General features: G+C 35.6%; 7 protein-coding genes across 7 annotated transcripts; 2 read left to right on the forward strand and 5 right to left on the reverse strand.

Annotated features, from left to right (window-relative positions):
* Nucleotides 1–135: 135 nt before the first annotated feature.
* On the forward strand, nt 136–4,683 carry MONOS_7195 (putative dynein regulatory complex protein 11; the record flags this gene model as incomplete). The annotated part of the gene is made up of 14 exons (XM_067877505.1): nt 136–279; nt 376–661; nt 824–1,029; nt 1,275–1,540; nt 1,719–2,079; nt 2,285–2,440; nt 2,764–2,886; nt 3,196–3,376; nt 3,543–3,619; nt 3,761–3,821; nt 3,930–4,006; nt 4,098–4,199; nt 4,326–4,460; nt 4,537–4,683. The coding sequence occupies 14 exons, from the start codon at nt 136–138 to the stop codon at nt 4,615–4,617; spliced, it is 2,256 nt and encodes a 751-aa protein (XP_067733412.1). The 3' UTR covers nt 4,618–4,683.
* On the reverse strand, nt 4,678–5,789 carry MONOS_7196 (uncharacterized protein). The gene is made up of 5 exons (XM_067877506.1): nt 5,677–5,789; nt 5,519–5,620; nt 5,369–5,462; nt 5,214–5,321; nt 4,678–5,144 (listed from the first exon to the last, which is right to left on the reverse strand). Exons 1-5 carry the CDS (start codon nt 5,777–5,779, stop codon nt 4,895–4,897), a joined length of 657 nt encoding a protein of 218 aa, XP_067733413.1. The 5' UTR covers nt 5,780–5,789; the 3' UTR covers nt 4,678–4,894.
* A 67-nt stretch (nt 5,790–5,856) lies between these two features.
* Nucleotides 5,857–9,206, reverse strand: MONOS_7197 (putative phosphatidylinositol-4-phosphate 5-kinase; the record flags this gene model as incomplete). The annotated part of the gene is made up of 12 exons (XM_067877507.1): nt 5,857–6,000; nt 6,067–6,242; nt 6,329–6,604; nt 6,731–6,892; nt 7,134–7,402; nt 7,526–7,823; nt 7,985–8,247; nt 8,339–8,420; nt 8,481–8,761; nt 8,815–8,897; nt 8,958–9,046; nt 9,117–9,206. The coding sequence occupies 11 exons, from the start codon at nt 9,204–9,206 to the stop codon at nt 6,069–6,071; spliced, it is 2,067 nt and encodes a 688-aa protein (XP_067733414.1). The 3' UTR covers nt 5,857–6,000; nt 6,067–6,068.
* A 1,782-nt stretch (nt 9,207–10,988) lies between these two features.
* On the reverse strand, nt 10,989–14,408 carry MONOS_7198 (ATP-dependent RNA helicase DDX5/DBP2; the record flags this gene model as incomplete). The annotated part of the gene is made up of 1 exon (XM_067877508.1): nt 10,989–14,408. The coding sequence occupies one exon, from the start codon at nt 14,406–14,408 to the stop codon at nt 10,989–10,991; it is 3,420 nt and encodes a 1,139-aa protein (XP_067733415.1).
* An 87-nt stretch (nt 14,409–14,495) lies between these two features.
* Nucleotides 14,496–16,739, reverse strand: MONOS_7199 (uncharacterized protein). The gene is made up of 6 exons (XM_067877509.1): nt 16,647–16,739; nt 16,410–16,592; nt 16,282–16,344; nt 16,006–16,205; nt 15,795–15,910; nt 14,496–15,701 (listed from the first exon to the last, which is right to left on the reverse strand). Exons 1-6 carry the CDS (start codon nt 16,666–16,668, stop codon nt 14,615–14,617), a joined length of 1,671 nt encoding a protein of 556 aa, XP_067733416.1. The 5' UTR covers nt 16,669–16,739; the 3' UTR covers nt 14,496–14,614.
* A 287-nt stretch (nt 16,740–17,026) lies between these two features.
* MONOS_7200 (uncharacterized protein) lies at nt 17,027–18,669 on the forward strand. The gene is made up of 2 exons (XM_067877512.1): nt 17,027–17,198; nt 17,241–18,669. Exon 2 carries the CDS (start codon nt 17,384–17,386, stop codon nt 18,473–18,475), a length of 1,092 nt encoding a protein of 363 aa, XP_067733417.1. The 5' UTR covers nt 17,027–17,198; nt 17,241–17,383; the 3' UTR covers nt 18,476–18,669.
* Nucleotides 18,670–21,283: 2,614 nt separating this feature from the next.
* MONOS_7201 (uncharacterized protein) lies at nt 21,284–21,577 on the reverse strand (the record flags this gene model as incomplete). Its single annotated transcript, XM_067877513.1, has 2 exons — nt 21,284–21,383; nt 21,441–21,577. 2 exons carry the CDS (start codon nt 21,575–21,577, stop codon nt 21,284–21,286), a joined length of 237 nt encoding a protein of 78 aa, XP_067733418.1.
* Between the last annotated feature and the right edge of the window lie 3,392 nt (nt 21,578–24,969).

Consider the following 24,969-nt stretch of genomic DNA (forward strand, 5'->3'; position numbering starts at 1 on the left):
GAATTATTCATCCACAAAAGCGTCAAGAAGTCTTAAATTTACTTGATGCAGTCATGGGAAGAATCATAGAAATTAAATATGTATGTGAATTAGCATATATTAGTATTAGTTTCATTTATGAAAATTTAGTTCTTAATGAAAGTGAGGCATTCGCCAGTTATTGATTTGGATGACATTTTGGTAAATCTTCATCTATGCTTTGACAGCCTAGAAGTGCCACCTCCACGCCACATACTCGACCACAGAAAAGAAAAGATAAGGCGTCAAACAGATCTTCTTGTTTGCCAGAATTGCATATTTTTGTTTAATAAGTCTAAATTTTGAATGAAAATAATGTATATTTAAATAATCATTCGACTTTAATGTTATAATCAGCGCATCTTATCATCGAGATATGCAGCACCGCAGCCAGATGATATCGATGAATACTCTCCAGCAATCCTGTCATTCGAAGAAGCGATTCTGATTATTCAAGCAGCTGAGCGTGGAAGACAAGGAAGAGAAAGAGCAGGCTTTTTGAAAGTTGACAGAGAAACTGCGATGGGCGGTGCAGTGACGATGAGCAGAAATGAAGCTGCAATTTTGATTCAGAAGACTTATAAGGGGTGGATTACAAGGCAGAAAGTGAAGGAAATGAGAAGGCAAGAAGCAATTCTTTTGGGTTTGTGTAAAATTTTGTTGATCGATATTTTAATTTTCTTTCTTTCTTTCTTTCTTTCTTTCTTTCTTTTATGCTTGCATGAACTGTTGATAAAATTATTTTCACAATAATGCTGTATTTTATTTTTAACATGTGACTTATAATGCTCAATAACTTGTTAAGGTTTATCACCTCCACCAACTCCACCTGGATTAAAGGAAGAATTACATAGAGGATATTTGAAAGGAAAAGAGATTCAGAGGCAGCACGAAGAAGATGCAGAAAAGGAGAAGAAAAGGCAATTTGACGGAGTTATGAAGAAGGAAGGCGAAAAGATGGCGGAAGAAATGAAGGCGAAAGTCAGGACATTCTGGGAGCAGACACGACTTGTATGACATCTCTTTTATTATAACATACATTTATATATGCATTTATCTTCATATTTGAATTGACGTTTGCTTTGTGAATGTGAATGCTAACTTGTTTATTTGACATTGAATTGATTTCTCTTAAATATCTGTTGCATCTAACTTCACATTCTTCTCAATATTTTTTTTGAATCATTTTCCTTTCTTTCTATTATCCTCTCTCTTTCTCTCTCTCATTCTTATAAAAACACTTTATTAACGCTCAGCAAACTGGAAAGTTTCCTGAAGAGTATTTCCCCGATGAAGGTGGATCAAAGAAGTTTTTCCACCCAGAATTATTCCCTGCAAAGCCTCCGGAGCCGGAAGAGGATCCGAAAAAAAAGAAGAAAGGGAAGAAAGGTGAGACAAAGAAGGAGACAAAATCGTCAAGCGACAAGAAGAAGAAGAAAGGAAAAGAAGAGGAAGATCCAAACAAACCAGAAGGCCCAATCAAAATACCGTTGTCATATGCTCTTCATCCCATGAGAAGCAGGTCTGTCTCATTATGATATTTATTTGAAAATTTTATTCTCTTGATTAATAAATATTTGCATTCATAATACTTTTGCTTTATAAACTTTTGATTTTCAATCTTTGAATCACACAAAAATTTTGCTTTCCCCTCATTTAATAATTGTCTTGTTCATGTAATTCTTAAAAACAACTTCCAGTTTGGAGACATACACCGCCCTGTGGCAGCGTATGGACGAGAGCGAGAATCCGAGTCAAAAGCACATCTCATCCATCATCACAGTACAGCAGCGTCCAGAAGTAGAAGAGGCAGTGCGACAGCAGATTGACATTCTACTGAAGGCAGAGCTGCAGAATCTGAGGGCAAGAGAAGAGGCTGAGGCAAATGCTGCACTTCTGGGAAAGAAGAAAAAGGGGAAGAAGAAGGGAAAGAAGAAGGGGAAGAAGGCATCGAAGAAAGGGAAGAAAGGGAAAGCGGTTGAGGAGGCGCCGCCTCCGATGACGTCTGAAGAGCTTGAAGTGCTCTTTGCGAAATATGTGATGATGGGCGTTGTTCAGGAGGTATGTTGCTTATTCTTCAATATAATATCTTGTTTTTTTTTTAAAAAAAAACCGTTATTTTATATTTTAATTTGTTTTGTCTTGTTTTGCTTTACTTGTTATTATTTGTCCAAAAAACAATAATATCCTCTTTCTTCCTTTTTCCTTTGAATAATGATTATCATAAATGTCTATATTTCTTCCTCCTTTTTTTATTAATCTTCAGTGCCCTCAAGTGTCAGCTGCATCCATCATTGGTGACTGGGATACGCTCGGCTCTCTGAAGTTCCTCAATAAAATCTCTCGAAATCCCACAATGAACGAAATCAAAGCACTCTGCGTCGAGTTCTGCCTGTTTCCGCTGGCTATGTCGAAAGAAACGGTTTGCGTCATATAGAAGGAAAGGAGAAAGAGAAAATAAATAGGAAGTAATTTTATGATTCTGATGCTAATGTTTTCTTTATCTTTCATTCATTTTTTTCATTCTCTCTCTCTCTCTCTCTCTCTCTCTCTCTCTCTCTTTCTTTCTTTCTTTCTTTCTTTCTTTCTTTCTTTCTTTTCTTTCTTTCTTTCTTTCTTTCTTTCTTTCTTTCTTTCTTTCTTTCTTTCTTTCTCTCCCCTCCTTTTTGAAATAATTTGTTCCTGTCATACATTTTTCTGTTCATTAATGACTTCCTATGTCAATTTCCATTGCTTTTTTTGCAGTTGGAGAACATCGTGCCTCCATCGAGCATTCTGCTGTATGGATCAAAAGGAGTGGGGAAAACAATGCTTGTACGCAGCTTGGCCACTGCTGCCAATGCAACATTTTTGCAGCTCTCACCACATGTTTGTTGATAATATAGATATTTTTAAGAATAAGAATCAGAGAGAGAATGAGAGAGAAAGAGAAAGAGAAAGAGAGAGAAAGAGAGAAAGAGAGAGAGAGAGATAGGAAGATAGAAAGGAGAACAGGAACTTTGAATATTTCTGGATTTTTAATTTTGTTATCTTTTAGTGTTGCTTTATCTCTCTCTTTCTATTTTTCGTTCATTTATATTTTTTGAATATTATCACTTATCTTTGTATGACTTAACGTTCCGCTTTCTTTTTTTATTCTTTAAAATAAATTATTTTTCACTTCTTTTTTTTTGTCAGATTGTAGGTGAGCGAATGCAGCTGAATGGTGGCTTGATCAAAGAGGTGTTCCAGTTAGCCCGTGAACTGAGTCCAACTATTATTTATATCGATCGTGCTGAGCTCTACTTCCTGGCTTCGGCTTCTGGAAAAGGAAAGAAGAAGAAGAAGAAGAAGGCAAAGAAAGGAAGACCAGAAACTGGTTTGGGCTTTTTCTTTATATGAAAAAATGCTTTTCAGTTTTCTTTCATTATATTCATTTTTTTTTCAATTCATTTATTTTAATTGTATTTATTTTCTTTATAAAAATTCGTTTTGGAATCACTTTTTTGAATGAATCCATTTATTGCTATTATTTCGACCATTAGCTCCAACACCGGAAAGCATTGAGCAACAACGTTTGGGCGCTATTGCTTCAGAATTCTTGGACTCTCTTCTTTTTGAGGTTTGTTTTTTTTACACATTTTAAACTTTTCAGTTGAATTAATTCTGTTTCATTGAAATAAAAATAACCGAAAATGACAATTGCTTTCTATTTGAACTCTTGTCTTTAATCAACAAAATATTGATTGTTATCATCATACAGATTCAATCTCTTGAGCCAGCTGACAGAGTCGTTGTGATTGGAGAGTCATCTGAGCCTTGGGGTGTGCTTTTGTTATCTTTCCATTCAGTTTCATTACAAAAAATGAAATTTCATATGAAAAAAAAATAATAATAAATTTTTCTTTGAAATTTTCAAACTCATTTCGAAGATGCAAATCCTGCTGCAATCGGAGCTGCATTTAAGCTTCAGTTCCATGTGCCTCGGCCAAACCACTCTGCTCTTCTTGTATGAACTATATTATTTTCAGATTTCAAAATATTCGAAATTATCAATTATTTTTTTAAACACATTTTCTGTTGAATTCACCAATGTGCAGAAACTATGGACACAATTCATTACAGACATGAAGGGTGTAATAACACCATCTCTTGATCTTTCCCTCTTAGCTCATCTTTCAGACTGGCATACACCTAAAACTGTTTGTTTTTTCCCTCTTATTAGCTTTGTTGACAATGTTAACAAACTTTGTTCTATTTAATCTGACATTACAAATAATTCACCTAATTATTCAAAAATTTTCAATTTTTCGCTAATTTTTCTTCAGATAAAATGGGTCTGCCGAGATATTCTCACAACCTCTCGGCTTTCCCGGATGGCACTTGAGCCACTTACCACATCTGAATTCTCCAACAGACTGGCAAAGTACCCAACTTGCGAAGAAAGCGAAAAGAAAATCTGGGTTTGTTTTTGTTATTGGAAGGACAATTTTGAATTATCTTCGATGTTAATATTTTATTTTTTTAAAAATCTAATAGGAAATATTCAAACCCGGCCTTCCAAAAATGGTGCCTGAATACATTGAAGTCGATCCTGATGCAAAGAAAAAGAAGAGATAGAATTTCTTTACTCATCTCACTTTTGTTTATTTCTCTTCGATTGAAAAAACAACCTATTGATCATTGAACTTGTATCGTGTTTGCGTATTTTCAACAAAGAAATAGATGACTATAACATTAAATGAAAAGTGTGTTGTGAAATAAAAAAAGGATTCTTTTTGGCATATGCCTCAAAAAATAGGAAATAACAAGCATCGATTTGATTATGAAATGAAGTGAGAATGACATATTATATCATTGATTTCAAAGTGAATTGTTCAACATCTGCACAAAGTTCCTAAAGTTTGGCTTTCCCGTCTCCAATTGCTTCTGCCAAACGAGGAGGCATCGCTGGTTTTGTTGGCTCTGGCTGATGCGCAAAAGACAGCGGCTCTCCAGTTACAGGGTTATATCCACTTCGATTTGCTGAATTATAAAGTGTTTGTTTTCTGACTTCTGACCTATAGCGCTTTCCTTCATCTGCATAACGAAGCCGATCTCCATCCAATGTATCTTTATATTCAAGCGTTACTGGATCATACGCTATTCTGAATTTGTGAATTGATTTATAAAAAATGAAATAAACCCACTTTCGGTTCAATATTTAAACATCAAACCCTGAAGTGTTCTTTTTTGTACCATGAGAAAGAGCGCGATGCTCTTCACTATCTTGCGTGCGTATCACTGTTTCCCAATGTTTTTTTTCTCTTTCAAGCTGTTCTTCGCTTAAAAGGATACAAATTAACTTCAAGCAAATGTGAAATAGGAAAACCATTTTTTAGCACGAATTTCTTCTGCTCTTCTTTTCTTTGCTTCTCTTTCTGCCTTATCCTCACTTGCAAAATCAGTTCCGAACCTGTCAGATTCTGTACCAATAAAAAAAACATAATTAACGTCAAATTATTATTTAAAAAAATCAAACCTGAAATATATAACTTTGGATGCTTCACAGCAGGAGTTATAATGTCAGCACTAACATCTGCCCTTGCATATCCTCCAGTTCGTTCAATTAATCTACTTTTTTCTAATTATTCAATTTTTCAACAAATATCATCAGAATAATTTTTAACCCTAAAATACCTGTATAATCTTTAGTTGTTCTTTGAAGCTCTCGAGGCTTTGGTTGAATTGTTCGAACTGTGTATTGAGGATGGCTTTGTTCTGTTTGAGGAGTTGAACTCATTTTAATTGATGGTATATGATCATTTTTTGTTTTTTTTTGCAAAACAACTTTCAAAAAATTAATAAATAAAGAAAGCATTTCTTTCATAAATTTTCAATTGAAACAACTTAAAAAAATTATTTAAATACACATTATAAAAAATTGACATAATTATTTCAATAAAATACAATTTTTAAATTCAACAATCTCATTCATTGTGATGTGTATCAGTTTCATGCTGACTTGAACGGTTAACAACAAAAAGTTAAAGTTTTCAAACAAAAATGAAATAAAGAACGGTTCAATACTTCTATTTTCGTAGCATTGCTGCTTTCCTCCGTTGGGCTTCAATCCTTTCTTTAATGCTTGTCAAAACTTTGGAACACACTGCAAAAGAAGGTCTATCATTTGGATCTTGAGCCCAGCACTGCTGAAGCAGACGTGAATATTCTCCTAAAGTATCATCCATAGATGGAGGATACCGCTGAAATGACATAAAAAAAATTGCATTGAAAAAAAAAAAAAATAAGATAATTCATTCAAAGAAAAGATAAAGCAAAAGAAGCAAACAGGAACAGAAGGTCTTTGGCCCGAGCAAATCAGATTCATCAGCTGAGGATTAGACAATCCGCGAAATGGCAGTTCTCTTTTCCACATCTCCCACATAATCATCCCAAACGAAAACACATCGAGTTTTTCGTTCACTTTGCCCTCGCTGTATCCTTCAGGCGGTGTGTACTGAGGTGTGCCTTTGTGCAGAACAAGAGTCTGCGAATGATGCGTGATTTTTGAGAGCCCAAAATCTGAAATCATCAAGCGGAACGAACCAGACGATAGTTCATTCAGCTGAGGGTTTATCGGATAAAAGCAAAACACATTGAAAAGAGAAGAAAAGGAAAAGAAAAGGAAAGGAAGCAAAATTTATTAAAAATCTTTCAAGAAAAAATAGTTCAAAAAACAAGATTTCGGTACCAAGACATTCAAAGGCTTGAGATCCTTGTGGATGATCTTTTTGTAGTGAAGGAACGTCATTCCGCTTGCAATTTGATTGGCAAAGTCAACCATCGTGTATGCGTCCAGATTCTCTTTCGTCTCGTGAATGTACGAGTGAAGAGTCCCATGATTGGCATATTCCTTAATAGTAATAATAACAATAATAAAATTTAATAATAATAATAATAATAATTCCATCAGCAAATGAGTGCAAAATCAATTAATATTTATTAAAAGAACAATTCATTCCCTTTTCAAAAAAAAAAAATCAAATAAAATAAAAAAAAAAAAAAAAAATAAAAAATAAAATTAAAATCACTCTAAAATATCCTGTCAAATGCCAATTTTCATAATAATTTCCCATTCCACACAGCAATCAAACCATCACAATTCTCATTGTCGGCGGAGGTGTATACCCAAAGAAATGGACAATATTCGGGTGTTGGCAATTTTGCATCAACGCAGCTTCTCTGAGGAAGTCCTTCATAATGTCCTGGTCCACACAGGAATTGAGTGTCTTCCAGGCAACAACAGCACCTGTGTAGTATCCTTTGTATACTTCGCCAAACCCGCCAGACCCAATCTTCACTCCGCCTGTGAGAAGCGTTTCGTCAATAGGTTGAATTGAGCTTATATGATAATCAACAGTATCTGGTGAAGAAGAAAGAAAGAAAGAAAATTGTTGAAAATAATTGAAAACAAGGTAATTGAGTCAAAAGTTAAAAATTTTTGATGAAGCAATGAAAAAAAATGTTCATTTAATAAATAGCATACGGTATATTTTCAATGCATCTTCTTTCTCTTTCTTTTTCCGTTCTTTCTCCATTTCACTTTCTTCTTCGTCTTCTTCGTCTTCTCCGCTTTCTGAAGTTGTGCTGCCAGACAAAGAGTCCCCTTCTTTCAAAGCAACATATGTCATTACACCGTCTGTTTTCCTGCTCCATTTTGCCCGAGGAATGAACGGGCGCTTTGATCCGTCATCAAAGATGATTTCACCATGACCAGACAGCCCATCCCAAATCCCGTTGAAAGAAATGCGAAATGCTGTCACAAGGGTTCCTTCTCCTTTGGGCTTAACATTGAAAAAAAAAAAAAAAGAACAGTGAAGAATATGCGAAAATGAAAAGTATCAATGAAATTAAAAAAGTAGTTTTAAAAAAATCATGTTTTTTTCAATTTCATAAAAAAGTAATTAAAGCACGCGTGCATTACTTTCAAGAAAAAAGAGCATACAAGTCCTTTCTCGAAATTACCAGTAAATTGATCATTGTTGGCAAATGTGAACACTCCTCTTCCGCCTGCTTCTCCATCAGTCCAAACTCCCTCAAATACATCTCCATTTTTGTACCTTAGCTCTCCCTTTCCATGTTTGCGCGTGTCCTTCCATCCGCCAGTATATACATCCCCGTTTGTGTAGTGAAATGTGCCTTGACCATTTGCAGCATTATCTCTCCAATCGCCTTCATAAAGACGTCCATCGCGGTAACTTAATTTTCCTTTTCAAAAGTATATGAAAATAAAAAATTGAAAAATTTTTGATGTCAAAAAATGATTCTCAAATTTTCAAAAATTAAATAATTGAAAAACCATATCCAGATCTTTGGCCATTCACAAATGTTCCAGTGTATACGTTGCCGTTAGGATATTTCAAGCAACCATTCCCGTGTGACTTGTTAAAAACACATTCACAACCTTGAATCAAAGGAAAATATTAAAAATTCTTCATTACCTTGTCTTCTTTAAATTCACCTTCATATTCTCTTCCATCCTTTGATATTAAAATTCCCTTTCCATGCTTCAAACCTTCTTTCCACTCCCCAACATATTTTTCAAGTTCTTTTCCGTCTTCACCATATACAACCATTGTTCCTTCGCCATGGGGTTTCTGTCCTTTCCATTCTCCTTCATAAACTGTCCGATCCACTTTCCTTATCATTTTTCCCTTTCCTTCTATTTTAAGTCCTGCCAATTCTCCCTCATAAACGTCTCCGTTTGGAAAAGTTAACTTCACTTAATCATATAAACCACAATTTTATAATGGTAGGATCTGGGAAAAATCAAACCGTTTCCAACGAATTGTCCTCTCTCAAACATTCCTTCATATTTTTTTCCTGAAGGATAAGTCAAGGTGCCTTTCCCATGAAATCTGAATTAAAATTTTTGACAAATGATGATGAATAAAACTTCAAAAAATAACTATTCAGACAAATTTTCTTTCCATTCACCTTTATAATGTCGACCATCCTTGTATGAATATGAGCCACGCCCATGGCGCATGCCTCTAACCACTTCTCCCTGGTTAATATGTTTAAATTGAAATAATAAGGATTTAGAGAGATTTTCATCATATTAATTATGGACAAACATTATATTCGTCGCCATTTTCATATCTAAAAAAAGTGGCGCGCTTTGAATGTGAAGTTCTTGGATCACGAACGGAACTTAAAGTTGTCATTTTCGAAATTTTTTATCTAACCCTTATTTTTTTTAATTTTTCTCACATCAAGTCGCCTGTTTTTCTTTAACAATAGGAAATAAAAAGAAATTGTTCTTGAAATATTTATTTAAAACAAACAAGCTACAGATAAGGAAACATAACGATCCCAACAATCAAAGAGATTTCAAATTTGTTGAGGATAATTTGAAATACAGGTTGAAAAATCCAGATCGGGGTAACAAAACTCATTCCTTCATAAGATTAACAACAGAACATTTGCCTTAGAAAAAGCAAAGTGGAACATCTGGAGATAAATGTAGAGAGCAATGCGCCATATGGAATAATAAAAGGAAAAAAAAAAATTATATACGATTAACTTCAATAGCAATATTGTAAAAAAGATAACGAACTAAATAACAACAAAAAAATTGATAAAAAAAATTGAAAAAATAAAAATAAAAATAAAAATAAAAATAAAAATAAAAATAAAAATAAAAATAATAACTTACAATTATTTTTATCCTGACACTAAGAAATAAAAAGCAATTTTTGCACTCAAAAGCCAAAAGAATGTTAGAATACTTTTATTTTTATTTTTCAAAGAACAGAAAAAGAAAAAGAAAAAGAAAAGAAAATAATTGGAGATTTAAAAAAAGGGGGGGAAAGAAAAGAAAAAGGGGAAATGTTCTTTTTCAATGTGAATAAAAAATACGAAATACGAAAAGATAATGATAAGATTAAGAAAATTTCAAAACTGCAAGCAAAAAATTAAAAAAAAAATGAACTTTATTTTCAACTTTTCTATTTGAGAATTCGAGAACAAGACAATTATCATATAGAATATAAACACACATAGAATTAAAGAAAGACAGATAAAAACTGAAAAAAAATAAGAAAAGGAAAAAGTAAAGAAAAAAAGAAAAATTCAAAGAAAAAAGATAAAAAAAGATAAAAAAGATTTAAAAAAAGAAAAAGAAAAAAGAAAAATAGCTGAAACTACAAACACAGGCCAGATAGATTCGGATACGCATTTAATAAACTGTAATGAAATAGACAAAACAGAACAACTTTGTATTTAGCTCAAAACTTTCATGAACACAAAACAAATTGGTTAAAATAAAAGAATCATTAAAAAAATAAAATAAATAAAATAAATAAAGTTTAAAAGACAAAAAGCTATAAAGAAAATGGAATATGGAATATGGAATATGGAATATGGAATAATGCAACTATCAAGATATCAAAAGAATACAAAAAGAAATACAAATAAAAAAAAAAAAAAAAAAAAAAAAAACGAGTTTATTTCTTACAAAACGAGTTTTTCTCTTTCTTCCCTTCTCTTTCGAAATTTAACTTTCCTTTTCTCTTTCTTCTTTTCCTTTCTTCTTTCTTCTTTCTTCTTCTTTTATATTCAGACTCTGCAATAAGCAGTCAAACAAAAAACATTGTGAAAAACTCATCAATTAATCAATCAACCTTCCTAAAAGCCAAAAAATAAAATAAAATAAAATAAATATAACTTTCTCATTCACATTATTCACTCAGCCACATATCCATTTATCCATACGCAATTATTCAATCAATCAATCACACGCACACACATTCACACACACAATATAAGCAATAACAGCAATAATGATAATTACAATAATAACACGACTAAAAACAGCAATAATGATAATGACAATGACATAAACAGCAATAAATCTCAACTTCATTGATTTATCCAAAAGATTAAAAAGAAAGAAAGAAGAAAGAAAAGAAAAGAAAAAGAAAGATATATCAAGAGATGTCAGCTATTCAATATCGAATGGGATAAGAAGCGCTTCCATAAGAAGACCCCTGCAAATACGAAGACTGTGTTTGCACAGGGCGCGAAGGAGGAACAGGCAAGCGAGCATTTCTGTCATACATCTGCTGCTGAGATGAAGGAGAAGGAGAAGGAGAAGAAGAGGAAGAGGAGGAAGAGGAAGAAGAAGGATCAGAAGCTAATGGCATTGACGACGAAGCAAACTGATACTCTGCTCTATCTACTCTCTCCACTCTATCCACTGCTGCTGTTGATGTTGATGATGCTGCTTGAGAACCAGAAAACATCGAAGGAGTGAATGTTCTGAAGGAGTGTGGCCTGTCTGCCAGACTTGCCGATGGCATTTGTGTCTGAGACGGATTTGAAACATCTCCTCTTTTCATTTCTTTTTCAGAGGGGCTGCTTGTTTGCCCTTGTTGCGGCGGATATGAGGCATATGGAGGATATTGCTGATATTGCTGATACTGTTGGTATTGTTGGTATTGTTGATACTGCTGATTGGGGGGATAAGAGGGATATGATTGATAAGATTGATTAGACTGATTAAATTGACTAGATTGACTAGATTGTGTTGATTGATTGGAGGGATTGGAGGGATTTGACTGATAAGGCTGGTAAGATGATGAGAACTGTGGCATCATGGGAGGATTATAGCCAGATGGAGGAAACTTCTGAAAGATGGGCATTTGAGAAGACGATGGAACATCAGAAGATGAAGAGGAGGAGGAGGAAGAAGAAGAAGATGGAGAAGAAGAAGAAAGATGAAGCTGGAATTTTTGTGGGTTTGCATCTGATTGCTGTTTTGATGGCTGTGACGAGTGTTGTGGTGTTATCTGGCTTCTTTGACTGTCTGGCAGAGGAAGAAGACTTTCATTGCTCACACGGCGAGATGCTGTGTCTTGTTGAGAGGGATAAGAAAACTGCCGATTGGATGGAGGATATGATTGGTTGGTGTATGATGAAGACGATGATGATGAAGAGGAGGAGGAGGAGGAATAAGAAGGAGAAAATGAAGAAGATGATGGTGAAGAAAGGGAAGAAGAGGAAGAAGAAGAAGATGATGATGATGAACTGAATGACTGAGCAAATGGACGTGTTGTTGGAGTTATTATGCCACGTGCAAATCTGTCAGATTGTTCATTCACCGAACGCGAAGGTGCTTCAAGCGGAAGATGTGATGACGATGACGATGATGATGATGATGACGACGACTGTGAATATGAATGTGAATGTGGTGGTGTTGGTGAAGAAAAGCCAGAAAAGGCGGAAGAAGAAGAAGAAGATGATGATGATGAATAAGAAGGAGATGAAGAAAATGGTGATTGTTGTGATGGTGATGGTGATTGTGGTGATTGTGATGATTGTGTAGACCGATATTCATCAAATCTTTGTGCTGGATACGGTGCTGTGAATGGCCGATCTCTTCCTCTGCCATCTGCAAATGATCTATTTGAACTATATCCTCCACTTCCCATGCCTCCCATTCCTCCCATGCTTCCTCGACTTCCTCCAAACATGCTCCTCCTTCCTCCTCTTTCGTCTTCTCCACCAAAACTGCCACGCGAATAACTTCCTCTGTCTCTGTCTCCTCCTCTCTGAAAGGACATAAATCCTCCTCTTCCTCTCATCCCTCCTCCTCCTCCTCCTCCACCACCACCACCACCTCCTCCTCCTCCTCTCCCAAACATCCTCCCCTTTCCTGACCCTTTCGACCCACTAATCGACAATATCCTCATCATCTCCGGTGGAACTGGCTGCTGGCACTGCTGCAGATGCCTCACCAGCTGTATCGTCAGCCTCTGATCAATCCCACACACAAACGAAATAGAAATCCCACTCTTCCCTGCTCTTGCCGTTCTCCCAATCCGATGCACATAGTCTTCTATGTTTGTCGGCAGGTCAAAATTGACAACAGCTGACACATCCCTCACATCCAGCCCACGCGACGCCACGTCTGTCGCCACCAGCACTCTACACACTCCGCCGTCAACAAACCGTCCTTCGCGGAACGCCCTCATCGCTGTGTCTCTCTCACGCTGCCCTCTGTCCCCGTGGATGCTTGTCACTTCATAGAGGTTGTTGTCATACAGCTTCGATGTCACTTCCTCACATTCCTTTTTTGTGCTGGTGAAAATAAGCACTTTGCCACTTGTTTCGAACTGGCCACCTGATTTAAACAAAGAAAGAAGCATAGATAACTTCTCGTTGTGATCTTCTTCGTATTCGTAATCGCTCATTTCTTTGAGTGTTGTGGGCGGGTTGGGCTCGAAGGCCGATGAGCAGAAATAGAAGATTTGCTGGACTCGCACATTGCTCGTAAGATCGCTCCGCCCAATCGTCAGCCTCACTGCATTGCTCTTGTTCAGAAAAGTGTACGCCAAATTTTGAATGGGCGTTGGCCACGTAGCCGACCACATCAGCGTCTGGCGGTCTCTTCGAATCTGCCCCACGATTTCTCTCAACTGCTGCTCAAAACCCATTTCAAGCATCCTGTCAGCTTCATCAATAACAAGATATGTAACACGATTCAAGTTCGTCGATCCACTGTTAATGAGATCAATCAATCTTCCAGGTGTAGCGATGCATATTTCGACGCCTTCTGCTAAATGCGAGATTTGCGCCATTCGTGATGCTCCTCCGTAAACGCAAACAATATTATAGCGACGTTTAATATACTTTCGAAACTCAACATGAATTTGGACAGCAAGTTCTCGAGTCGGTGCAAGAACAAGAACAATTGGCCCTTCACCCGGCTGAACTCGTGGTTGAGCTGACATGTGAATAATTGCCGGTAAAGCATAAGCCAATGTTTTTCCTGATCCAGTTTCTGCAATACCAATCATATCTCTTCCAGATAAAGCAACTGGCCAAGATATCTGTTGAATTAATGTTGGCTTTGTAAATCCTGCTTTCCCAAATGAAGTCATTAAATCAGAAGGCCATTGAATATGTCGAAATTCAAATATTGGCTTTGGAACATCTGATCCAATTACTTTAACCTGATTCTGCGCGTAAAATGCTTTTACGGATTCAGAATCTATGGAAGCAATTTCTGGATGTTCTTTATAAAAATTCTTGGGATATGACGTTTGTTGAGAAGCAGATATCGCCCTTTGCTGAAACGAAGGAGTGATTATGCTTGTTTGCGACTTTTGCATGAAAGATGGCGCCGAATGAGCTCCAAAAAAGCTTTCTCGATGAGCGCTCCTTTCCGTAAAGGAGGTTTGTTGAGTCAATACCCTTGTTCCTTGATCTCTTGATGAAAAACCAAAAAACTCTCTATGTTGAGGGGTTTGAAGTATTCCTTGTGTTTCTGATTTTTGTTTATGCTGAGTGGTGTGCGCATTTCTAAATTGTAGTTGCTGTTGCTCATAATAATTTTGAACTTCCCCTCGTTGTTGATAACTCATCCCAAAAACTTTAACCCACCCAAAATTCGAGGTACTTCACCCATTTATTACAATAAGAAATTTTTAGAAATAAATCGTTGTACAAGATTAGCGAGATCCAATCTCAATATTTTCTGATTATCAGATAAAGATGTTGTGACAATGAAACAAATAAAAATCCTAAAACAGCAATAAAACACAGTATTAATTGGTTTATAAAAATTAATTTACTTCTTTTTCTTTCCTTGTTGTTTTGGGGCAGCTTGTTTGGCTTTTCCTTTGGGTTGAGAAGGCGAAGGTCCTGTTTTTTTCTCCTTTTCCTTTTTATTTTTCCCTTCTTCTCCTTTCTGCACCTTATCTGCTTCTTGTTTTTTCTCAGCTTCTTTCTTTGCCTTCTCTTCTTCTCCTCCTCCTCTTTCTTCTTCTTTCTTTTCTTCTTCCTTCTTCTTCTCAGCTTCTGCTTCTACCTCTGTATCAGCTTCAGCTTCAGTTTCAGTTTCAACCTTCTTTTCTTTCTCCTCCTTTTCTTCTTCTTTCTTTTCCTTCTCTTCCTTCTCCTTCAGTTTGCTTTCGTTTTCTGCTTTCGTCTTCTCAAATAGCTCTTTCGACGTTTCTGGTTTTTTCTCTTCCTCAATTTTTGTGTCTTTTATCTGCTCCACTTCAACTTTCGGCTCATTCTCTTGTGGATGTTTGGCTTCATCTGGTTGAATTTTTTCCTTTCCTTCTTCTTTCTCTTCTTCTTTCTCTTTCTCTCCTTCTTTCTCCTCCCCCTCTTCATTATCATCATCATTTTCTTCTTCTTCTTCTTCTTCTTTCCCTTCCTCAGCCAAAAGCAATGGCTTTTCTTCTTCATCACCCGGTTGTTCTGAAGACTTTCCTTTCGCCTTCTTCATGATGGCCTTGATTTCTGCACTTAATTTCCCTGACTTCTGCTTTTTCGCTGATTTGCCTTTCTCCTTCTCTTCTTTCCCCTCTTTCTCCTCTTTCTCCTCTTTCTCCTCTTTCTCCTCCTTTTCTTCTTCTTTCTTCTCCTTCTTCTTCTCCTTCTTCTCCTTTTCTTCCATTGTTGCTGTCGTTGTCTTTGCCTTTTTTGCCTCTTCCTTCACAATTTCTGCTGCTTCTTTTTCAATCTCATCCACTTCTTCCTTCGCATCCCCTTTTTTCTCTTCATTTTTCAGTTTCCCAATTTTCTCTGCTTTTGCTTTTGTTTTCTCTTTCGCTTTCGCTTTCTCCATCGCTGCTCTTCTTGCTTTAAGCTCTTCTCTTGTCACATACTTGATTTTTGGCCTTCGCATAGACATGGATTCGCGAAGACTTTGATAAATAATAATAATAATAATAATAATAATAATAATAATTTCACAATTGAATTTTTTTAATTTGCTTCGTTTTCAGTAAAAATTATACCTTTTGCTCATCCAATCAACCATCCTATCGTTATCTATATCTTTCGCTTTTTGCCCGCTTCGATATTCTTTCAATGAAACAACTTCAAAGCTGCTTCCTTTTTGCACAAGATAAACCTACCAAAATAAATAATAATACCCAAACATGCATGTGCAGTCAGTTGTATAATGAAATAATTTTTATAGTGGTTGTAAAAAAAAAGCTATCATACGAAGAACCGAATAGAATTTGGTATGTTTTTGATAACAATCGGTTGAAGTTTGTGATTCACAAAAAATGATGCAGTTCGTGGGTTACTTTCCATGTTAACTTCAATTCCTATGACATCGCCATCATTCCAACGTCTATTACCTCCAGAAAGCATGCTATCGTGACAAATCATTCCATCAGCTGGAAGATAACTGCAGGAATCTATAGTTACAAAGAATAATTATAGCAACAATTTAACTTTACTAATAAAAATAACAAAATTGTTGTGAAATCAAACGTTCATTCAATCCAGGATAAAAATCTGGAGAAAGTTGACAAGAAGTCGAAATGATGCCAACGCCTAATAAATTGATATTGCAAAACATGGAGAATAGTTATGAATCAGAAAAGCAAATAGTTTCATGCATGAGTCTTTTCCTGCATTAAATGAGCGAAATTCACATTTCCAAATTCCAGACGAAATAAATGGTTCAATAGCAACTGTAACTGTGGATTCTGTTGATAAAATAACAGAATTTTGAAATATAGAAATGCTCTCCGGTAAAGATGCATGGAAGTGGAGTTTATGATACACGTCGACAGAAGAAACTTAAAAATGTACGTAATGCGTGTTAATAACTTATTAACATTTAAAAATCATACGCGCAGAAACGCAGCATCCCATCTCAATAAAAATTTAGTTAAAAATAATTTTTAAGAAAAATAAAACAGAAGGAATTATGATTAAGAATAATTAAAAGGGAAACTGATCGATAAATTCTGCAATCTTTATATTACAGATTTTTAAAAAAATGCTAACTAATTTGAATTCATCAAATTATAATTCATTTTAAAAAGCAATGATTTTAGTCTGAAAATATAGTGTTCGTTTCTATTTTTTTTTTTTTTTTTTTTTTTTTTTTTTTTTGTTTCTGTAATTAACCAGAACTTTTACAAAGAAAAATTTATTTTTCTATGTGAAGAGAAACTGAAGGAATGTTTTACGAGAATTTGAAAATTTTTGCTCTGATGAATGTGCCCTTAATAAAGTTATCGAGAGAAAATATTTGTAAATGCGAATTTCGTTCAACAAACGCCCTGAGCAAGGCTCTTTTGAATGATCTGCACAGTAAAACGAAGTATCTTACTGAATATTGGGAATATATCGAATTGGACTTGACGTGAAAGATTCAGCGAGGAAAGAAAAGTATTTTGGTATGATTTTTTGGCGATGGAATGTCTTTAACCGAGATCAAGCGCAAAACTATGTATTTTAGTGGATTCCAAAAATGATCCGAGCTATGCGGGGAAAGAGCCGTTTTGAAGATGTTTTGAGGAAGATATGGTTTTCATAATATTTTGAGCATTTGTCGAAGAAACAAGAATTTGCAAAAGCAGAAATGACACACGTGATTAAGACAGTATTCGTTAGGACCATGGAGATCCGGTGCTTTGCGCTGGAGCAGGTGACATTTGAGACATTTGAAAACAAAGTTCGAGGGCTGTACGGGATTGGCGAGGCAGAGAAATTATCAGTTGGATTCATTGATGAGGAGCAAGACTTTGTTAGCGTTGGGAGCACAGAAGAGCTGGCAGTGGGGCTGACCTGGAGATGCGATAAGAAGCCTTTGAAACTGTTTGTGAAAGTTGCTGCAGCTCAAAAGGAGCAGAAAGAAGCAGAAGAGCAGAAAGACAAGCAGACAGAGTGCGCGTGCGATGAGTGGAAGCGGAAGCGATGCGAAAGACGAAGAGCAATTTGGGAAAAGAGATGGATGATGAAGCGATACAACGAAGCAAAGATGGAGCGAATGGGTTTTGGAGAGTCAGAGAGCGAAAGTGACAAAAGCTGCAAAAGAGGAGAAAGATGCATTGAGAGGCAAAGAAGACACTGCTGCGGAGGAAGAATGGAAAGGATGCGGAGAGCAATGATGTGGCAGAGGATGAGAGAAATGATGAAAATGAGGAATCTCAGAGGCTGCTCAGAGCTGGGGAAATGCGAGCCGTGCAGATGCAGAGCAGCAAGAAAGGCAGAAGCGGGAGGAGAAGACGCTGAAAAGTGCGGGATGCACCACGGCCACCACTTCCACCGGGGCTGCTGCAGAGGAGAGAATAGGCGCTGGATGATGAAGGGGAAGTGTGGAGAGCCAGAGGCACGCTGCAGAGGGCATTGGATGCACAAATGCAGTGCTGAGCCAGAGCATCAACATTTCCACCATCATCATCTCCATTGCAACACAGAAATGGGATGGGGAAGAAGAGGACGAGGGAGAGGAAGAGAGATGGGTTGCCCACTCATGCGCTGCAGACATTGGGGAGGATGTTCAGGAGAAAGAGAAGGGACAAGCATTGAGGCTGAACATGCAGCACGATCTGCATCTGCCTCTTCATCAACCTCTTCATCGTCATCCACTTCATTGTCCTCCTCGGAGTCTTTGTTTGATTCTGAGGCACAGGCAGAAATGGTGTCTGAGGAAGGATGCGAAAAGGAATAAGGGAATAATTGCTTTCAGGATTTGTGCTGAATGAAAAATATGGCTTTTGTTTCGTTGTGGAAAAAGTCGATTTTTATTTTTCATTTTCATCTTTTCGCTTTTTCTTTCTTTCTTTCTTTCTTTTTCTTTTATTTTTTAAAAATTTTTTGAATTGTTTAATTTTAAAATAATTTAATAACAGATAATAAAGAAAATTTGAAAAACAATCAATATTTTTCCATTAAAAATTCTAGTTTTCCAATAATTGGAAAATCTCATTTATCGATTCATTATTGCATAATTCAACTCTTTATATAACTTTACCGCAATTAATCACGATGATCTACATGGTCAATTTGTAATTTTTTTGTTCTCAAAATAGGGAGGCAACGCAAAAGCAGTTTTTTCTTTCTGTGATAGATTTCGATCCTGGAACTGCTGATTTGGAATGACATATGCCCCCATGCATTTCTAGATAATAATGGAAGAGTCAGTTCTTTTTATTGCACTGTTATTTCAACTTGCGTCATGATTTCAAGAAAGAAACAAGCAATCAAATCTGTATTTTGAGTCCTGTACGCATTTCGTGAACTGGTCTTTTCCAATCTGTCATATTATTAGAATTTATATTTTTTGTGATGCGTCTAATATGAGAGCGAAGAATCCTAGCAACATTTGTGAGCTTTGAAACATTCGATAATTTCGACCAAACGCCTTCTAAAGCAGAGAATATTTTTCCGATTCATCTCTGCCTTCACTGCTCATAATGTTTGCCCTATCTTTTTTGCATTTAGAGATATAAATATTTGCGTTTTTATTTTATTTTTTGATTTCTATTTTTCATTGTCTTTGGTTTTTGAGATAGTTGTACTCCTGATAGATTTAACAGCAACATTTTTTCTTTTTCTTTTTTTTTTTTTTTTTTTTTTTTTTTTTTGGATTAGAAAGTGCGCCATTATCCATTGGGTGCATGCGAATGAGATATAAGATGGAAAAACGCGAATGTTCATCCAAAATCTTTTTTGTTTGTTGCATATCTTTTGTGAGCGACTTGTTCTCGCTTTTCTGCATACCGCCGTTTTATCCCCTTGAAGTCAACATTGCACAAACTCTCACGTTTCTAACTATTCTCATTTTTTGTGATTCAACCTTTTTTTTTTTTTTTTTTTTTTTTTTGCGAGCCAACATTCTGGTTATCTGCAAAAGACAATTCGCAACAACAGCCTTTCTGTTGAGTTTTGTTCTCTGACAGCTTTTTCTTTTCTGTGCATTCGCTCGCTGACTGTTGGTGCTGGATCTTCTTCAATTTTTCTGCTTACCGTTTCTCCACACTTCCTCTTCAGTGATGAATTCACTTCAACTGACTGCCCACGGAGAGCACTAAGCCTTCTATCCTATTCAATATCAAGTTTGCCCAAAGAAACAGCTCTTCATTTCACAGCAGAAGATTTATGGATTTCTTCAATTTCATTCAACATTTCTCTTTGCTGGCCAAAGTGCAGATGCTTTGACGGATCATTTTTGTTCGGATTTTGCTTTTCAGAAGTTGTCAGTTATGGATTTGTTGGGGTCTCTTCTGCTTTCAATTTGCATTTGACTTGTTGGATGAGCACGATTGCAGTCAAATCTTCAAGAAAAGTTAACATGCTATATAACTCGAGCTCTTTGCACATGAAGCAGAAAAATTTCATTGCTGAAAGGGTTTTCTGGATTACTTCGGAAATATTCTACCAATATCAACAGCATTGTGGTATTATTGCTGCTGATTTTTCAGAAGAAGTCAAAAGAAGAGGACTCACTTGGGTTCGAAAAGGCAGAGATTCAGATTGGTGAAAGGAGCACCAAGCAAAAGAAAAAAATTGCATTTTCTATTTATTCCATTTGAATTGAAATCGCCAGGTTAATTTATCTATCGAGCCACGGATGATGATTGTGCGTATTATTTTATTGTTTTCTCAGAGAGGCAGACAAACTAGACAACAGCAAAACTAGAATTGCAGGAAATGGTTCGTATTTGTCTTTGAATGGCCTGAAGCGTTGCCAAAAGGCTTTTCAAAAAAGAAAAAAAATATTACTCGTGAGCTTGCTCATGCAAAGTCATGTTTGGATTTACACTTTCAGTCAAAAACCATTCGGATTATGGATGAAAATGTGGCTGAATCATTTGCGAACAGATTCAGAAAAAGAAAATGAAGATAGGCTGAAATGGAAGAAACAAACAGCGAAACGGTCCTTTTCTTTCTTATTTTCACATTGATTTTATTTGATCTTGCATTGGATAAAGATTGTGAGTCAAAAATGTCCCGAAATTTGTAAAAGCAACGATTGAAAGACAGAAATATGAGATTTTGAATAATACGAGGAAGAATGAGAAAATAATTTCAATAAAGAGGGCATTGTTGCTGAATTGCAGATTCCATTGCAAATTTGAATTTGAAAAGTCTGATGCCTTGTGTTTGTCATTGAATGTAGTAAGAATTTTGATTTTTCAACAAAAAGAAAATCATGACAATTCAAAAGGAAAAAACATCTTTAACCGCTTTTCCTTCTTCTTTAACTTCTTTAACTTCTTCATCTTCATTGATTTCATCTTCATCTTAGATTATTCGTTCAAAAACACAATCAAAATCAACAAATGCGGTTGAACAATATACTCCATCTTCAACCTTGCTGCCTCCAGCTCCTTCTCCACAATCTCTGCCATCCTTCATAGTACAACCCCTCGCCCAATCACTTTTTCGTCAAGCTTTGCCACCACGCGCACAGGCGGCAGCGATCACCATATCTGCAGTGAAGGGTCAGATTGATCGTAAATCGAAGAGAGCATATTCACATCTGCCGCTGCAAAGATCCGCTTGCTCCCCGACTTCGTGTCCACCAACGCTGCAAGCGACGGAAGCTGCGATACCAGCGGAACTGAAAGCATCTCCTAAAGATCAACATCATAGGTACATACAACGCCCCCATACAGCACCACCAGCCACACCACAACATATCCCCGCAGCGTCTGCAGCATCCGCAGCTACAGCTGCAGTTGCAGCGATAGCAGCATGTTCCGCTCATACACCCCAGCTGCCTTTCGATGTCTTCCATTTCTGCTTCCGATGTGTATGATGCAACCATCGCCAAGACATCTAAAGTGTGTATTGAAGGAGTTGGCAGAAAAGATGATGATGGCTAACCGTCCATTGCCTTCTTCTTTTCTTAGCTTTTCCTCCTCCGGAATAACGACGCGGAAGAAGAAGACAAAGGTGCAAACTGAAGAGATGATTGCTGCACTGCTCAACCTATTAGTCACTTTTTGAGAAGAGCTGTAATTTCGAAAATGATTCATCAACAGTACAAAGTCAATTGTACGTCAAAAACTTGTAACATAAATTGCAAACAACTCCAATGATTACTGGAATGTGCTTCAGGAACTATTGAGGACGAGAAAAAACATGAGAAGAAAGCAGAGAAAGAGAAAAAAAGAAAGAGAAAAAGAAAGAGAGAGAGGAGAAGACGATGAGGATGGAGAAGATAGATAAGAAGAAGAGGAGGATGATGAAGATGATGATGATGAAGGTGCATCGTTCAAAATGAAGACCGTTCAATGACTCAGAAGCTATTCTTGGTGTTGCTTGCGATGAATCAAGTTATAGGGTCAGAAATTTATCGGTGCCCAAAAAATTAATCGGGACCTAAAATTTCTGGCTCTCCAGAGCACTTTTAAAAAAAATAAATAATAGAAAATTTTTATTATATTATAAAAAGCTATTCCAGAAAATATTTTTTAATTTTTTAATTTTTGTTAAAAGATCTGGTGTTTTTTGTTTTATTTTTCTGATCAAAGACTTGCTCATATTTCAACGAGCCTTTTGTTTTGAGATTTTTAAGTGTTGTTATTGTTATTGAACATAACTTCTTCACAATTTTGGTTATTTTTCATTGTTAAGCATTGGCCTTTGCTACAGACCGACATTTTTTGAAAGCGTTCGACAAGTCGAACGACAAAAAAAATTTATTCAAATGTTTATTGCATTTTTTCGAATTTTTTTTTAATTTTCAATTCAAACAAAAATAAGATAGATATAATTTACATGTATTTTCAAATTATTAATAATATGTTTACAATTCATAAATAACATTGTTTATTTTTTTCGACAAAGATCAGTCGGTCGAATTGATCAGCCTGTCATATAGATCAGTCTGTCAATCTGATCAATCTGTCGAATAGATCAACTTTTATTTCAGAAAGCTGATATCATGGAAGTTTCAAATAACTATGATTTCATAAGTTTTTCCTCTTGAATAACAAAATTGCGTTAAGACAAAAGAACTTGTTTGAAAATATAGTTTTATTTTTAACAAAAATAAATTGTTTTGATTTCTTTTTTTTTTCGAAGAGCGATGCATTGAGAAAAAAAATAGAAGAGTTGAAAAGAAGTGATTGTTCATTTGTCAAGTTGGAATATTCGAAAACCACTAATTTCGGAAAATGTTTGATTTTTTCGAGTTTTGATCAAAAATTGCATTATTTCATTTGTTTTGATTATAATCAAGTTTACAGGCATTTTAATAACACTGGAGAAGACAAAGAAAAAGTTCACTTTGAAATTCAAAAAAAAAAATCAGTTTGGATAGTTTTCACGCCTGTGAAAAATGATGGATCGTTAAAAGAAGGATGGTCACATATACTATTTATGTCCTGACAGCAAGTGAGGAGTTGATTGCGGGAAATGTGGAAGGAAAGGAAGCGAAAGGATATGCAATCATCAATGTTCTCTATTGTATAATTCTTGTATCGTTCAATATTTAAAACCACCATGTTCTTCAAGCCATCAAACAAATTTTGCAACAAAGAAAATCGTACCTTATCATTTTCAATATGATTCTTTAATTAATCTTTTTTTGAAGCTAATCAATCATTGAAATATAGCTTTCTTGTCTACTTTTTCATCGGAATAAAATACTTTCATTTCAACATTAATACAGATCTCACAACAAAGTCCTTCTTTGTCAACAGAGTCCATTTTTCCACGGTTGAATCACAGAAAACTCTCTTCAATTATTCATGATGAAGTGAACAAAATAATCGCTGAAAGGAAAAAAATAATCCATAATTCTATGGTTGGAGTTATGATTGATGGAGTAATTATTGCAAGCAAAAAGAACACAGTTTTAACAGTTGTCCCATTGAAGGAATTTGCAAAACCATTTTTTGGAGGATAAATGAAGCTTTCAACACTTCATCAGACTATTTGAAGCTCATCGCACAGATTTTAACGGAAATCAGAGATCTTCATGGAGAAGTGCGATGCTTATGCACGGATGGTTTGCTTCCTCAACGGAAAGCAATTGAAAGTTTGAGTGAAGAAAATATTTCTGAAACGTCTTTATCGATATGCACAGGAACTTCTCCAATATTTGTGTATTGTTGCAATCATCTGCTTAATTTAGTGGTAAGTCATTTTTACAGAAAAAATGAATTCTTTCAAAAATTGAGAGATTCAATAATTTCTCATTACAAACAAGTGAAAGTCCTTTCTCGAAGAATTCCTTCTATTCCGAAGTGCCCAACATTTGTGGAAACAAGATGGCTTTGTCTTAATGACATTCGTTGTTTCATTAAAAAACGTAATTATAATGATTGTTTTTTACTGAATTGAAGGAATTATTTTTTTTTAATGATGTGATCAAAAATGAACTTCTTTTATTTCCTCTCAAAGAACTTCAGTTGTTCTTTGAAAAGGAAGAAACCAAGTTAGGTGATATTTTCCCTGAGATATTAAAGGCAATAGCACGGTTCATTTGGATGCAGGAGATGGCAGAATTTTCCGATGAAAACTGGTGATCTGGTATATGTCAAATAATAATTTTTTCATTAAATTTTTTCTTGGCAGGAAATCGAGGGAATATTATTTCTTTGCCTTCTTTTTGACACCAACAGGAACAAATCCTTATCAAGCAGGATCATTTTCCGAAACATTCTGCTCAGAATTGTGAAGGTTAAAAGAAGGATATAAACAGGCTTTTTCAGTGGAAACTGCTTGTTCGATTTCCAAACACGTTGATTCAAATAATGCATTACAACATACTGATATGAATATTACGAACAGAGCAGATTCATCAAAATCCCAGGGTAGCAAATACTTATTGCAGTCAATTTCACCGTCATTTTCGTCATTTAACTCCAGTGCAATTTCTTCTTCATCATCTTCTTCCTCTTTTTCTACCTCTTCCTCTCCTTCCTCTCCTTCCACTCATCAAATAATCAAACAAATCTGGAAACAGCGAAATTCCCATCTAACTTCTCCTTCCACTTGCACAACTTCATATCAACTTTCACATCGCAATGAGGTATCATCTGTTCAACCTTTTGAACTGCCTTCCTTTCCTTCCATTCCATTAAAACAATCAACTTCTTCTCCTTCTTGTTTGAACTTGATTTCTTTTGAAAATGAAATGGAAACTGTTCATAGAAAAATCTGCAAGATGATAAGAATAGACAAGCAAAATGAATTTTCAAATGAAAC

The sequence above is a fragment of the Monocercomonoides exilis genome (genome assembly GCF_001643675.1).
Source record: "Monocercomonoides exilis strain PA203 chromosome Unknown scaffold7-2047599, whole genome shotgun sequence".
In the NCBI taxonomy this organism is placed as follows: Eukaryota; Preaxostyla; order Oxymonadida; family Polymastigidae; genus Monocercomonoides; species Monocercomonoides exilis.